A 16,665-nucleotide genomic window follows, 5' to 3' on the forward strand; every position below is an offset into this window, starting at 1 on the left:
TGTGGCACGGCGGGGACACCAGCCAGGTAGGGGCGCGGGGTGAGCGGTTCGCCCGGGACGCGCTGCCCCCTCCCCGGGCCAGCCTGGCCGGGCAGCTGGGCGCCTACGGGGCTCCTCAGGGGCCACTAGTTGCTCCTGCTTGGAGTGAGGTTTCTGTGACCCAACTCCACGCAAACTCCGGGAAACTCCTGTCCTGGGCCGGCAGCAGTGCACTGCGGTGCACAGGCTGCTGCGCCTGTTGGAAAAGCGCGTCTGCACGTGGGCTCCTCAAAAACCCGGCCAGGTGTGCGCTATTTCTTTCTGCTGTGGAATTGTACTTGATGTCCCAGGAATATGGGGAGATGTTTTTTGGTCATAAGTGGGTTGTTTTTTCTTTTTTCCAGTCTCCTGTGTCAGATGCTCAAAATAAAAATTTTCCAGGCATTTCCCAGCAGGTATTTTTTGTCTCTTTCAGTCCTGAGTCTGTGGTTGTCAAGTTTTGAGCCGCTTCTTGCTGTGAGCATGACAGGAGATGGGGAGGAGCTTGGAATGGATAGAATGCATGCTTTTGTCCATTCTGGCAGCAGCACATTCTTCTCAGTAAATCCCCTCTGTAATTTGGCAGCTTTCATCCACGAAGTGGATGAAAGGCATATACTTAGTTGCTTTTTCGTGATCTTTGATGTGTATTTGCCTGACTCCATTCAGCGTGCTTCTCAGGCTTTTGTACCTGAAAAATGTAGCTTTAGTGAATTCCCCCTCCCACCTTCATTGACACCGCAGCTTAAATTGTTGTTCTACTGCCAACTCATTGGTGCTGAATTGTTTTCAAGCAGAACATGTGTTTTGATAAAAAATGTATAATGAAGACGTAATGCAACTTGTAGGTGATACCTCCAGCTGGACTTTTCTCATGATAATTGTGGGTTTGCTACTTTAGAGGACACATGGTACAGGAACTAAAATGCTGTGCACAATATTGGTTTTGTTTGCATCAACTTGTGGCCTCATTTTGGTAGAGAAAAAAACTCCAAGGTTTTGTACTTCGTCATGTTGAGTATCAAGAAACCTGTAATAATAATACTTAATTTGTACTTTTGATTCTGAGATAGAATCTGGTTTTCAGGGGAAAAAATTACTGGTTTTTTTGCTTTCTTTTCTAAAATACATGCTATGGAATTTTGTGGAAATAGCAGGAGAATAGAAATTAAAGATAATAAATGGCCATCGGATCATTTTATTCAATATCCCTGCTATTGCATTATGTTTGCTTAATGGGGAGCAAGAATTAAGTGATGACACTTCAGCAGTAAGAGAACTCTGAGGTGGCATCATGGCATCTGATTAAGCTGTGAATATAGACTGAAGCAAAACTGATTCTTCAGATAAGAAGCTGTGCTATCTCAAAGATTATGCTTCTGCATCTTTGAAGTCATTGGTACTGAGGGCAATATTGAGACCTAAATGATTGGGAGTGTATCCTTCCCTGTAGTCTGACATGCATGTATGTAATACAGCATAAGTGGATGTGAGTGGTACTACTTTCTTTTAGGAGGTCTTTATAGCCACCTTTTAATTACAAGAAAATAAAATATTAAAATAAGAAGATCTTTAACATTGATTTATAGACAAACTAAAAATACCTGTATTATAAATGTTTTAAACTCTGAGAGACTGTCCTGTTCATTTAGGTGTGTGTGAAATTGAGAACTTTGATAGTATTATAATAACTCAGTTTTTGAAAAGGTTTTTGCAGTTTTCTAAAGTTTAGTGCAGGACTGGTTAATGCCTCCTTGGTAAAGTAGGTATTCCCTCAACGCAAGTAAAATACTTGATGTTTTAAAAGGCTGAGTTACATTTTCACACCTGCAGTGTAGGGGAAGATGGGGCAAACTTGCATTCTTGCATTCTGACTGATTTTCTTTACCTCATTATCCCTTCTCTGGCAAGTTGTCAAACCGGAGCAGGGACTGGTACCTAGGACTCCAAACCAGCAGAATTTCATGGCACTACCTAATAAATTAAGTGGGCTCACCTGCTCTGTGACTGCTTATGTGGTTCATCCCTCCCTTCCTTTCTGCATTACCCACCAAGAGCTCAAATCCCAGGAATCTGCTGTTTCTCCTGTGGTCAGGTGCTCTGCCTGTCATCTCAGGTGGCCGCACTGTTTGCTCCCCAATGCCTGGAGGCATCCAGGACAGTTCTTGTGATTGATGTCTTTTGTTACTGGGCAGTGCTGTGACCCCTGCACTCAGCTGTCCACACTTGTTTCTTTAGCAAAGCAGTGACTTCATACCATGCCAAAGTTGGAGTCTATGCTTTGAAACTCTGGGGGTTCAGCTTTACAGGATGTGTCCTTTCAGCTTGTAAATCTTGAGGCAGGATGAATGTTTGGTTTAGAATGGAAGGCTTTGGGTTCAAGGTAGGCACATGCAAGTGAAAATAACTGCAGATTTTAGGATAACCTAAGGAACAGTTTTATATTTTGAAGATTTTATTTAGAGGCAATTTGGAACATTTTGTTCATATTTATTGTTTTCAGTGTATTTTAATAGTTGAAGGCTTGTTCAAAGAATGGAACAAAAAGAATAGAGACTTTTCTGAAGGAAACTGAAATCAGAGGTGGGCCAAAGTTACTCTTTCCTAATTCATGGGAAATTTTGACATTTTAAAATTTCTCTTCTGTTGGGGAATTCCCTGAGACTTTTCTCTGGAAATGTTAGAAGTTAATTTGGAGCCTGGCACCTTACGATTAAGCTCAGACCAGTGCTCAGAGAACTGCTGGGCTGTCAAGCCTACCAGGCTCCCCAGTGCCTACCAGGGACCTTGGAAACTTGCCCAGGTCTTCAACTGTGGGAGTAGAAGTTCTGATAATGTTCCTGTTATCAGAGCTTCAAGGCTTCCATCTGGAGACCCAGGAACTTGAGACCTAAGCTGAAGAAGGCCCTCCCAGGCCCCTCTACTGTTGACCTGGAGATCAAGACCCAGGTGAGTCTGAAATATTGTGGGCTCTCAAGCTACCTGTGCAGGACTGTGTGTGAGATGGGAAGCTCAGGAGCCTCTGTGTTCAGGGCTTGCTGCCCTGGAGTTCTCAAGCCTTAAACCCCAGGATGGTGCCTGGGTGTGCTGTCTCTCTGACTGTATTCCTTGGAGGACAGTTCTCCTTGGCAGTTCACCTGGCAAACAACTTTCCCAGAGGATGAGTGATTCAGTTAAGTGTTTCACAGAGCATTCTGGGTTGGATGGATTGACACTTCATGACAATGTTAAATTTTTGTTTCTTTTTGAGCACAGTACGTGGGCATGTCCCTGGAGTGTTAGGGCCCGTGTGGGGGCAGTGAATACCTTGGGACCGATGGCTGACGGTGTGACAGCGCAGTCCCAGCCTGGCTCCGCTGGGACCACGTGCCGTTTGCATCTGGGCAGGCCCACCTTTGAGAGAAGCTCAGTGGGTGGTGTTCCAGTTTCTCTGCATAAGTTATTCATGCCATTTTGCAGTAATTAGCAGAGGCTTGGAAATTGGGCTGTCCTGGCTTTCCTGAAGGAAGCCCCTTCCAACAATGAAGGGATAGAAGTATGAGAGAAGCCTATTCTGCTGCTGTCCTGTTTGTTCAGCTTGGGGTTCAGTGAAAACCAGTTGTGCAAAGCTGTGCTAATGGAAACTGCATAATGCCTTATTTGGAGCTTTGTAAATCTTGGCAGTTAACTTAAAAGAAAAAATACTGGTTATTTTTTAAATAGCCGATTGGCAGAATAGATTTTACCCTATGGCAAAAGCTAACATTCCTGCCTTTGCTTGCATTTAAATGGGAAGCACTTCTGTAGCCTTGCTTCATGCCATCTGGGAGGTGTATATACACAGCTGAATCTTGCAGTGAAAACACCAGTGGTGCGTTTATAGTAATGGAGAGAGTACAAGAGTTACGTATTTTTGTCTTCACTCTGTGAATGAGCAGTTTTAAGAAACACGAAGTCTGGTTAGCACCTTCTTTGTTGGGACAGAGGCTTTAAAAAGTGATTTTCACAGAGAATGAACACCCTGATAATGTACAGCAGCCTCTCGTCCTCTTTATAGGAGAATGTTATTTACTAGATAGAAAGATGCCAAATAAGTCTACTCATTTTCATAACTGTGACCTGTCATTCCAAATTCCTAGAACTGTAACCATGAGAACAGCTGACAGTTTGCTAGAGAAAAAGCAGTTCAGTTCTTGCCTGCAATGATACCAGTCCGGTAACTTCGGGGGGATATTCATTAGTGAAGTGCATTTGGTTTGGTTTCACTGATCTTCTTGATGTTATTTTTCGTAACATCAAGTACCTTAAAATGGACAAGCGTGTAGAAAGGCACACACACTTAATAGCTAACTAACTAAATAATTTAATAAATACAGAATGAAAGTTTCAACTACTTTGGCTCAGGGGTGGGTTACATAAGCTAATGCAGTAGAATAAAACTGTTATTTTTAAATGAAGAATAGGAATGACGGGATGACATAAGTAAGACTGCTAATGGGATTTTAGCCTACTCTACAAAGGAAAGAAAGCTTGCGTAATCACTCTATCAATTCCATTTCAACAGCTTTAGTAGGTTTCAGCCAAATTTGGCAATGGCATAGACATCTCAAAGTTTCTTCAAGAGCTCTTTAAAGTTTCACAAAGGTCAGACTGGGTGGGAGAGAGGAAACCAAAATAAGTGCATACTACTTCTTCTCTGGGGGAGAAGGTGCCAGAGGAACTAAACAGCTGTCTTCTGTTTTGTGTGTTGACTGGAAAATTGGCATGTGTGTACTGGCTAGTCCTTAGGTGCTTCCATGCTGCATCGAGCTGCAGTAGGTAGTGTCTCCTGTCCTGAGGGTAATTAGGAGAAAGTGTACAATGCTGTGGGCTGGTGAGGTTAGGGAATGTGGAAGGCACTAGTTGAGGCACAGGGGAGAAAGGGAGGAATTTATGAGGAGGTGTGGAAATGTTAGGGAGGTTGGAGGGCTTTTGGAATGAGTTTATAGAGGACAGTGACAAGCTGTGGATACTCTGATAAAGAGTGCAGGGATACCAGTCAAGTAGAAACAAAGCTTCACTAGTGTGCTGCTCATGAAACAGCTGCTTTTAATGGAATACACTTCATGCTTCTAAAAACATGCAGATTTATAATGACAGTCCCAAATAGTGAAATCCTCCTATTGTATACTGAACATATTTGAGGTGAACAGCAGTAATGTTCCACTTCTGCACAGTTCTTGGAACAAAACTCTGAACTGGGAGCCTTCTCTCAGTTTGAGGATGAATTCCTCACCACTGTACATTGCAATGGTGGAGTATATCAAAACATCAGCAGTATCAGGTCTAATGGTGAATGTTTATTAGTAATGTGGATTCTTGTCTGTAAGGAAATTACTTAGCTCTTACCAAATCAGTTGAGAGGCAATTAAATGTCTTATCAGATAAGAGTTTCTAATCCTGGATATATCTGAAATGGTGACTTAGAGGTTACAAGATTCTTCTTTTCTGAATCAATTTCACTCTGATAGTTTTCATTTTTCATATGTTAAAGGACATGTTGTTTGGGCATACAGTCTAAAATTGAAAGAACTCTGTGATAACTTTTTCCTTATGGACTTGTATTTCCTGCTGTATTGGGTGTGTTGTAGAAGTTTTTCTGTATGTGCATTTTTATAATGCTTGTTACAACTGGAAAGGTGGGAAAAAAATAACAGCCAACTCCTCATCACTGGGTGATGCATATTTAAAGAGGTCATACCTAAGTATATTTTTCTCAAGCTATCATTCACTCACCAGATTTATTTGTGAAAACCCATGTCAGTCTCAAAAGGAATAAGGGTAATGGCTGGAGCAACAGTTTGGAAATTTTGCATGTCTGTATATTTTTTGGGTGCTGATACTGTTACCCTGTTAGACTGTTTTGATTAGAGTGAATATTTTTTAATTGATTAATTTAATTACCACGTGTAATTAATGCGGTAGTTAACATACTCAAAAATTACCTCAACTCACATCTAAAGTTTATTATAAATGGAGTGTGTTAAAGTGGATCAGTTTGATTAACTGCTCACAATGTGGTGCAATTTAATGTTGGAAGCTGAGAATGCACTGTATTTATGTGGTAAATAGCTGTTTTGTTTAGCAGTGGCTGAGAGAAAAACTAAGGATCATCAAATGGCATTTTGTAGTGATTGTCTATAAAATGTGGTGGCAGAAAAAGTAATGTTAACCTTACACATCTTGGAAGGAAAAAGTCATCTTATGTACAGCAGCAGTCGGGTCTGTCTCTCTTCTTCCTTCTCAGTCAGCGTAGTTCTTGCACCAAAAGGGGGCTGAGGCAGAGAAAATTGGCTTGTCAGTCCGTGTTAATTTGGATCTTGCATAGTGTAGGTTTAAATTGAATTTTTAAGTGCTCTTCTCTACCAGCAGAGCTTCATCTCAAAAGCTCACAAGTTGGGTAAGATGGCATTGTCTGTCCAAAGCATAGCATACCTGGGGAAAAATATCACAAAAAAAAGGAGGGGAGTGGGAGCAGGTGTTACACTCCATCAACTCATTCTGAACAGAAGCATAGGGAAGGGGGAGAGGCTACCTGCTCATCCAGTGTCAGACTAGCAAATACTTTGGCATATTGTTTCCAGTGCTTAACTGATTCATTCCTGTCAGTAATGGAGAATGCTTTCTGGGATAACGCATAACCAGCAGCATTTGAGTGGGTTTTTGTACTGATGAATGGTGAGCTTCTCACAAGGGATGAAATCTTTTACATTCCAAAACACGGGGGTGTGAGACCGATACTATAGAAACCTGCCCTGAACCCATCAGGCCTGGCTATTGTTGCTCGTTAGCAAATCTTCTATTCCTTGGGAAGAAGTTAGCCAAAGACGAATTGACAGTCATTTGAAGCAGTGATCATAGACTTGACATGATCCAGATTTAGAGCTTGGGACAGACTCTCCAAGCCAGAGTGACTGTAGCAAGCATGACACAAACACTGCTTTATGGGAGCTTGGCATTAACCCAGAATCCAGGAACACTCCATATTCACAGGCTGAAGTATCCAAGTAAGGTGATGCAGTGATGCAAACACTTTAAACTGTTTATGTCAGCCCACTAATACCACCTTTATTTTACTCACATTCAACTTCAGTCTGCCATTCTTATTCAGCCTTCTGACCTCATCTGTAACATGAGCCACATTTGTAACAGAGGTGTGGTTACAGGTGATAAAGAATACGTATAGAAACATGTTATGTCTGTCATTGGTACTGAAATGTGTCTGATTCATCCAGAGGATTAACAGGAAGCTGGGATGTTGCTGAACTGTGTAAATTAGTGGGAATGGCACAGTTCACTTGGGATGTATCAGCAGAAACTGCTTCATATAGCTTCATACATACTTCATACAACTTTCATGTGATAAGAATAACGCCTCTTGGTAAATTACACTGAACATTGCATAGAAAGAGAAGGTCTCTGTTTTCAATGATGGTAGAAAATCATCATTCATTATCAATATAACTGATTTTGTCTCCTGGTCTCTGCCACATCCCAGCATAAAGTGATTCACTCTTAGTTATAGCTGCATTCACTACTCTGAGCTGCTACAGAGAGCACAGCTTTCTTTGTGTCTCAGCTCTTTTCAAGCAGCTCCATACAGTTGAGAACACTGCAGCGGTTCTTTCTAGTGATGTTCACTCGAGACGGCGCATCTTTTCTGTGCTCTACTTTGTTTGCTTCCTGTGGTGGAGTGCTGAATCAAATGCAGGCTTCTACTTCTCACCTTTGAAGTGCTGGTGCTAGTCAAAGTCTGTGTTGTGGGCACACAAGGGATCAGTGGAGCTCAGCTGGAAGGGATGTATGCAGCCATCCCACTCCAGGCGCAGGAGGTGAGCTTGAGGAGGCTCAGCTGTGCACGAGGCAGCTGTGAACTGGGTTTTGCCATACAAGAAGGCATTTCTCACCAGCACCAGCCAGTGCTGGCTCACTCTGCAGCACACACTTTGGAAACAGAGGGAGCATCGTTGCCATGTGTCAGCACCTTCCACTACTGGAACCTCTTCAGATGCTCTGAAATCACCACTCTGCTGAAAATCTTCAAAGATCCTCTGAGCATGTGGCACAGGTGGTGGTACTGTCTGGTGCTTTCAGGTGACCAGTCTTATGGGTACACGCATTGCAGAGGGTAGCTGCAAGCTTCTAATGCTGGCTACTCAAGGGCAAAACTTTGGAGAGGAGGGAAGTAAGAGGATTGTGATAGGTACAGGTTATGTACAGGCAGACAGAAGGGGAGTGGCTGGGAGTGGTTGGGAAGGCTACTGGAAATGCAAGAGGAAGGACTAGAGGGAAGAGCAAAACTTAATGGGCAAGCAGACTATTGCTTTAAAAATCAAGGAAAATACATTCTCAAAAAAGCAGGAGAACATGTGACAACTGTGTTAAGAAATCATCAGTCAAACCCTGAAAGTATATGTAATGAAAGAACTCGCGTGCCTGCAGTGTGGGTATGTTAATGTTCTGCTGTCTTTCATTACAAGCAGGCATAGCACTTGATGCACAGAATTAATGACTTTCAACTGTTTTATATTTCCAATCAACTCAAAGGACAAGTTACAGTTCCACAGTGACTGATGATATGTATTGCAGAACCTCTGTTTATTCATAGATAGCTCTGCAGCAGATCACAGGAAGGGGAAGACTGGCTTCCCAATTTAATGCTGCTGAATGCTGATGTGGAGAACTGCTGCCTTTCACAGTTTCACAGTCCCTCTTTGCCTGGGAAGAGCCTAGGCAAGTTATTTATGCAGACTTTCACCATAGAAAATAATCGTATTTTTCTCATTTTCCTTTTGACTGACTTGAAAGTGAGCCTTACTAGCAGAAACACGGAACATTTGTACATGCAACCAAAGTTAATGGGAGCTGTTCTACAACACTGTTCTATAGTATTGTATAACACTGGGTATTAGGAAAAGCAAAAATCGACACCTTAGATTAAGCTTTCAAAATTAGTGGGTACTTTTCATATTAACCTATCTTTCCTTCAGTATTTTTCCCTGTAAGATATGACTAAAACACTTCACTTAACAGGTTGTGAAAACAAATTCACTAAAATTTGGAAAACAGTCTATTACTGCAGTAATGGTTGCCTTTAAGTTTATACCAAAAACTTCAATTCTGAAAATTCCTAACTTTTGAGTACTCAGTTTTGCATTTAAGACATTATTAAAGATCCATCACAAATGTAATTTTGGATCTGAACGTGTTCCAGGGCGGAAGGCACTGACATCTGGCAGTGATGTTTCATCCTCCCTCTGTTCCCAAAGTGCTTGCTGTGGAGCAAGGTGGCACTGCCTGACCTGGGTAGTGTGCCTGTGCTAGAGAGGGCACTCACAGGAAGGCTGCACTTGGACAGGCTCTGCAGGCCCTGTGACAGGTGCCCTCTGGTATGGGGAAAACCTGGTTCGCAGCTGAGCCTCCTCGAGCTTACCTCCTGTGTATGGCTGAACACATCCCTCACAGCTGAGCTACTCTGATCCCTTGTGTGTGCTGTATCCAGCAGTCTCCACAGAAGGTAATTAAATCCTAACAAGATTCTACTGCAAATTAATTTGAGGTTCTTACCATTTGCTAGACTTTGTCAGGTTGACTTCTGCTCTTCCCATTGCTTACTCCTCCTTTGAAAACTCTCCTCTTCCTAGATTTCGGGTTCCTTCCTCAAAACTCAAGGTTAAAAAGCTTTTGAGAGGATTCATTAGAAATTTTGTTGTGGGGTCAATATGAATCTTTTTCTAGCCTTGGGAACAGCTCAAGTTTTGTTAGAGTTGTTCAATCTGAAGCAAACCAAACAGTTTTAGATCTTTTTTGAGGTGGGTAACTTAGAGCAAATCACCAGAGAATGAAACATATAAAGAATTCTGGTGCTTTGGTGGTTTTGCAGGAAATCTGGGTTTTGAGACCCTGATCTTCTGAAAGAGGCAGGGCTGGAGCAAGCCTGTATGGCCTTTGTACTCTTCTCCATCGTTGTATGCTTACGTGATGCAGCAGAAAGGATAAAAATCTGTGTGAACAGTGTTTTTGCATGCAGATCAGCTGTTATCTTGTGCAGGGTTTGAGTGGGTTGTTGGCTAAGTGCACTTGACCTGAATATTCTAATCATGATAAGCTCTGCTTGGTGTGGGCTCCCTCCTTTGCCACCCGTGTATGTTCTGTAGGAACAGCATTGCTGACCTCACAAAGGGTCAGCTTTGTTTAGAGGAAAATGTAATCTGAAGAAACTAAGAAACCTTCCTACGCTTCAGCTCTCACTTTTAATAGTGCAGAATCCTGAGTATCAGAATTTTGAGCTGATGATTTGATACAGTTTGTATTGTCTTGCTCTGTGGAATTTAAAGAAGGACCCTGTTTGCCTTCTTTGTACCAACCCAGAAGGAGTAAGCAATTAAATCCTGAGGTACTCATTTCAGGACAGATCTTGCCATTCTGTTGAAAAATCTATGGAAGGATTTTAAAATAGAGACTCCTGACTTTCAGGTGCTTTTGCCTTTAACTTGCTCATGCTGCCAGCAGGACTACCAAAGACAGTCAGTATTAGAAATCATGAAGCCATATTTTATATGTTAGGAAGAAGTAAGCCTCTAGAGTTCTTTCTGGCCTAATGGTCTGCCTGGATTTGGGCACTAATCAGGCCCCTATAACAGTTTCATGAGTTGTTTACCAAAAATTTTTAGCAAGACCAAAGAGAATTATGTGCCTTCAGCAAAGACACCAAGAAAGGGAGCAAGTCCTGAGCTCTCTAACAGTCCAGTGCTTATTAATCACTATGCCAACAGTCTCCAAGTCTTTTTCCAGTGTAGGACTGGCTGATATCTTGAGTATGGTTTCTCATTCCAATATTAAAACTGGAGTGACAGATAATTAGTTATCTTTCTTCTGTCCCTGTTTATACATTGGGATTTTCTGTGTCATCTGTAGAAATATGTCCTCTTCCATTGCTGTAGTTCTGTGTCTTGATCCTAGTTGGCTTTTTCAGTCCTCTGATTTTATAGACAACAGTCCTGTCTGGGACTATAGGATGAATGTAGCCAAGTCACCAATATTCTTTTTACATTGCATTCTTCAAGAAAAAGAGTACATGGGCAGCAAAATCAGTCTTGGCTTGTGAAGTAGCTTCTCTACATGGCCTATTCCCCTGTGTCCTGCATAGGTCATCACCCATCTGCAAATGACATTTCAATGTCTGTCTTCTCTTTGTTGAGCCCTGGTAAATGGATATTGGTCGCTCTTGGTTTTGCTACCTATGTCCAATCTGGCACGGAAGCTGCTGCCTGCTCCATATTTCAGGAGGCTGGTGTAGGTGGTTGTGCAAGATATGGGAGTGTGGCTTGCAGTTCTGTTGCTAGGAGCCAACAGTATGAAGTTCTTTGAAGTTTTATGGGGGTTTTTTATCTCTTTTACTATGAGAGAAAAATTTTGGTAGATAAATTGTCTTTATAAACTACACCGTGTTCATTTTATTTTTAGGTGGGTTTGCATCTTAATAATTGGCAATTGAGGTTTGTGCTTCTACAGAGGTGGAATCTCCAGTATCCTGATGGAGAGCACACGTTTACCTTCAGGGCAGAGGAAACATGCTCCATAAAACACATACACTATTGTTCAAACACCCACAGCTCTTCAGGAAGACAGATGCCTTGTTTCAGTTTCAGTCTTTAGTTGAGTCATTCATGCTTATGTAAGGTCTGAATTTGGTTCCCTTTCTTAAGGCTACATTATGGAAATTAAAATCTTAAATAATCCTTTGTCTCTGGGACTACCTGCTACTGATACAGAGGAGGAATTCAACTCGCCTCTCTTATGTTGCTCTGTTAACAGAAAGTCTTTTTTGAGCCTGTAGTTTTGCTCAAGGGATAAGTCATCTTTTCTCTGGATTCCTTACATAGTTCTTAGGGCTGACTTGGGGAAGGATGAGTTTCTCTAATCTTAGGTTTGCTTCAAAAACAAACAACTACCTTGTAAGCCTCTCGCTCCAGTGGGATAAGGTGAAGGGTACTCATTTCCATAGAAGTACAGGTTTCTTCATCATTCCATTAATAGGAGTGTGGGTTTTTGTTTGGTTGGGGTTGTTATTTTTTTGTTTATTTGTTTCAAAATCCTTTCAACAGAGTGGTTTGGAATAATCTCATGGTTACCAGGTTGAAGCTCGGGGGTACTAAAGTGGTTGAAGGATGTGGCTTTCCCCTAGGTAAATACCACACCCCGCTCAGTAACAGTGCCTGTCGCATGTTGACACTTGCATTCCTTTGCAAGGGGTGGGCCCTGTTTGAACAGTGCAGTGCACCACAGGTGAAGCAGTAACTCCTTATGCTTCTTTAGAGGATAATGGAAGAGGCAGTTCAGAGGAGACAAGGAAGGAGAGGTGGACTACTGGACTTTGTCTTGTGATAGATAGAAGAACAGATGGCAAACTGCTACCAGTTTATGTCCAGTCTGTTTTTTACATGACATATTTTTAGACTCTAATAATCTGTTTCACTTAACACTGTATTACTGCTTGACTGTCTTGAGTGCCTCTAATTTAGTTTACAAGCACTAATTACTTAAATTATTCAGCAGTGTTCTGAAGTAGAGTTGTTACAACCTGCAGTTGTGGGAACTGGAGCAGAGAAAGGGCACATATCTGGACCTAGATTCCATACTGAAGCAGTGAAATTTGCTCAGATCTTCAGCGAGTGGCTGACAGTTTAGGATGTTAGAAGCTAAATTATCATGGTAGGAAAGAAAAGTTATGTAAAAACATTTTTAAAATCAATACCTGTCAGTAACCTCTCTCTATATATGTAGATATATACCTGCACGTGTACAATAATTTTAGAAACCCTGATTTGCAGACAAGTATTGGTATGAGGAACTTAATTTTCTAATTGAATGTTTTAATATTTTTAGGAAATGGAAATACAGAGCAAAAAGGGTTCATGTAACTTTCTTCACAGTCCTGCAGCACGTAAGTGTCATAAGACCATTGATGATGAACCATCTTGGTGCTTATGACAAGGACTCCTTTAAAAGTATTGCAGCTCACTGACACTGGGAGCAGCCCACTTCTGTCTTGCTGGCAGGTCTCTCCTGTGACTGAGTTAGACCATGATTTTACACTCATTTGTCAAGCTTGTTTTAAAACTCATTGATACCTCAGAAAGCCCTTTTCTTAAACCTTGCCTGAATATTTTGGGTTTGTTGCAAATAAAAGCCATTTGTTCTTGTCCTTCCCAGTGGTCATGGAGAACAATCGACTGCTCTTATAATTATGAAACCTTGTTGTGTGTTAGAAGACAGTTGCCATGCTCTCAGGATAAACAGTTATTTTTACCTCAGCAATATATTTGTTATTTGTCCCTGAATTTTCCCTCAGTATGTCCAAACTTTCTTGGAAGAGCGACTAAAATGGAGCACAATCATCTCAGGTAACCAATAGGTACTTACAGCAACCTTAATTCTGTCCTTGTTCTTCCTATCCTTTTCTATAGAAAAACTGAATTACCATGTAGTAGTCTTCTGCTGTTACATTTCTTTCAGGCAGAATCTCAAAGCTGTGTGGGATGCAGCTCCTGGGGCCCTTATACGAGGATGTATTGAAAGCAGGGTAGGCTTTCAATGTGTCCACTAACTCAAACTGCCAGGGATATGAAGAGAGGGGTCTTTGACCAGTTAGTAGAAAACAATTTTGCAATTCCTGTTGGATGGTAGTGGTTTCTGGCAAATAGGAAAGTGTAAAAAGGGATAAGCATTAAAATTTTCTTTATTTCTCTTTGTCTGTTCAGACTGGAGATTCTGCTGTGGTCACTGAGTTACTGGGACGTTAAAGTGGTGGTAAGCCGAGCCCTGAACTGCTGGGCAGAGTTGTGTCTCCAGGTAACAGACTGCACCACCATTGCAAATAAGATGAAGCACATGCTCAGCTTCCTTCCCAAGTTCACTCTAGGGAGATTAGCTTCTTGAAGTTATTTCCTGGCTTCTTGCCAGAACACAGTCTCACTTGATGTTCTGCAGAAACCACACCTGATGTAAATGGATTGGCACTTGGCAATACATTTGGATTTGAGGTCATGCACAGTTCACAAATGACACATTCGCGCCTTAACAAGTTGCAGTTATGTTTTAGGCTAAACTATTTATTGGTCTGTGCACAGAGAAATGTGGATCTGTTTGGGTTTTAAGTATTCCCAAATATTCATCCTCTTTGGAATTGATAATTCTGTGTCCTACCTGATAGGATATTTGGTTTATTTTATCATGTAAAGAGTGTTGTCTTTCTAGATGTCCCCTTCTCATGACTGGAGATGTCAATCAGTGACCCATGAGATGTGGAGGACGGGCAGAGAATTGTCAAATTGCTAGACTTTCTGAAGATTTAAACTGCAGTTGTTTTGGAGGTTAAGAAAGCTTTCTTTCCTTCTGCCACACCATCTGCTAAAGTGTTATTTGATTTACCACATATCTGTTCTGGGTGATGGACAGCCTGAATAAATCTTGAATGCTGGGGCTCTGAGTCAACTTTCGTAGTGAGGAACTTTCCATTTACTTCTTGGATAATAACATTTCAGTTTCCAGCAAGACTGATGTTTTGGCAGAACCCTGGTAGGGGCAGAATGCCGTTGGTTCAGCTTTCCTGTGCTCCGTACGGACAGGTGGCAGAGCTCCATCCTGTTAGAGAACCAGTGTCTTTCAGAGCAGACCAGAAGCTGTGAAAAGAGGGATAATGGCCATGTTTAATACCTGCTATGGAAGGTGGACAGTTTAGTATCCCTTAGGACAGGTAACATTTATTCTTATTGAAGTGAAATCTGTCTTTTAGTCAACAGTGTCGGATTTTACAACATATCTGTGAGGTGAATGAAGGAAACCCTTGTGACAGTGCAGCTTTGAAGCCGTCTAATTACTTTATTATTTTGTCTTTTGCCCCAGGAATAATGTAGAGGTTGTAGATATTTCTTATATTTGGTAATAACCAGAAACAAAATGCTGACAGATTCCTGCAGAATAGTTAGCAGACTGTGGCTCTTGATGCTGTTTGCATCAAGGAAGGCAAGCAAGGCTTTTGCTTCTTTGTCGTTCATTTTCCTCTGATTTGGCAGGGACCGGCTCCTGGAGTGTACAAGTAGAATCCAGCTATGGAGTGGGACATGGGATTTTGTGCTCCTGGTAATTGAGTCCGATACTGACCATCCATTTCTCTTCCCTTCCCTTCTGCCTTTAGTCCAGACGTAATGAACACCAGCAAGCTTACCAAGTATCCTAAAGGGTAACAAAGCCAAATTACATATACATCTCACTGCCTGGTGAGGCACCACAGGGGAGAAAACACAGGAACCTGAGGCTTCTGACTTGCAGTGTTGTTTCTGCTTATTGCATTAAGTGTTTCTCATGACTCTGAAGGTTTAGCCCAGCCCATCATGAGTGCAGCACAAACAGGAAATGGAAACCCTGCAGTCAGAGGATACACCTGCCAAACGCTGGTTGAGCAGCTGTGGCCCTCACCCATGGCTGAGTGCAAAGCCAGAAGCATCAAGGGCTAAGTACAGACTGAGCACTGTTTCTCCTCTAAGGTTTGGAGGCTGGAGGGTGAAAGAGAGGGAGGGAGGGAGAGATGAAGGTGTAGTCACAGTTTGCCTGGCAGTCTCATGAGAGGTGCTGATCAGGAGGCTGCTTGTGTAGCATGCAAACTGCTGCTCTTTAGGAGTGCAAATTCTCCCTTGGTGTTGATTATCAGTCTTACAGCTCCAGCTGGCACTCGTACATCCCAGGAAGATCAACTGTGTGACAGAGCAGGGAGTGTTAAGTTCCCCTGGGGACTTAGGTACAAGGATGGTCAGGGCTGCCAAGGCATCGAGCGCGTGGAGACTGCTCAGGGATATCCTTGACCAGGGACGTGATTACACTCTTTTTATTCCTTGAGCAAGAGCTTACAACATTTGAAGTAACACAGCTGCCCTGGCAGAAGGCCAGTTGCTGTGATTTGGCCAAATTATCAGTTGGCACTGGTTGGCATAGACCTCAGACAGCGTGAAGAATGATGCTGTTACATGTCAGGGCACAGACTTTCTAAAGCCGATGCTCGCAGCTCCGGACTCTGGACCAGGCTGCCCAGATGTCAGTTAGCACAGCACAGCATTCCGGCCCTAAGTAGCTTTTTGTCTAGTCATAAACACTGACTCCTGTGCAGATTAGTGTTTGGTGCTTCAGGAACCTGTTTCCTGGCCAGGACCAAGAGAAGGTGAGACGTGGTAACAGCAGGGCTAAGTGAGTTGCTGTAGGAGCCTTACCATACCTTGGGAGCTGAATTAAGTGTTGCACTCAGGAGCTCAGTGATAAAGGTTTGTGTAAGGGTTTGCTTGCATACACTTGAGGAGCATTCTTCTTCTTAACTTGCTCTTTCACCTCCCACCCATTGAGATCTTTGTCTCGATTTGTGATTCATGTCTGATTCAGCCAAGTGGGTAGTAGACTTGGCAGCAAGAATATCCTGAGCTTGAGGATTCCAGGAACCTTTAATAAGGGGTAAGAGCACAGAAGCTGGCTGCTGAAAGTATAAAGTGCCTTCAATGGCAAATTCAGGGTTTTGTTTTTGTTGTTGTTATTATTTGGGGCATTTTTATTTTAGCTATGGGAAAATCTTCCACCTTGCTT

General features: G+C 42.3%; 1 protein-coding gene across 1 annotated transcript in view; it reads left to right on the top strand.

Annotated features, from left to right (window-relative positions):
* Positions 1-2,853: 2,853 nt before the first annotated feature.
* ITPKA (inositol-trisphosphate 3-kinase A) overlaps positions 2,854-16,665 on the top strand; it is a gene marked incomplete at its 5' end in the record, with an annotated part of 37,521 nt that continues 23,709 nt past the window's right edge. The window contains one exon of the mRNA XM_017741613.1: positions 2,854-2,967. Coding sequence (XP_017597102.1) covers positions 2,854-2,967 — 114 coding nt within the window. The remainder of the gene's footprint in view (positions 2,968-16,665) is intronic.

The sequence above is a fragment of the Corvus brachyrhynchos genome, unplaced genomic scaffold (genome assembly GCF_000691975.1).
Source record: "Corvus brachyrhynchos isolate BGI_N302 unplaced genomic scaffold, ASM69197v1 scaffold115, whole genome shotgun sequence".
NCBI lineage: Eukaryota > Metazoa > Chordata > Aves > Passeriformes > Corvidae > Corvus > Corvus brachyrhynchos.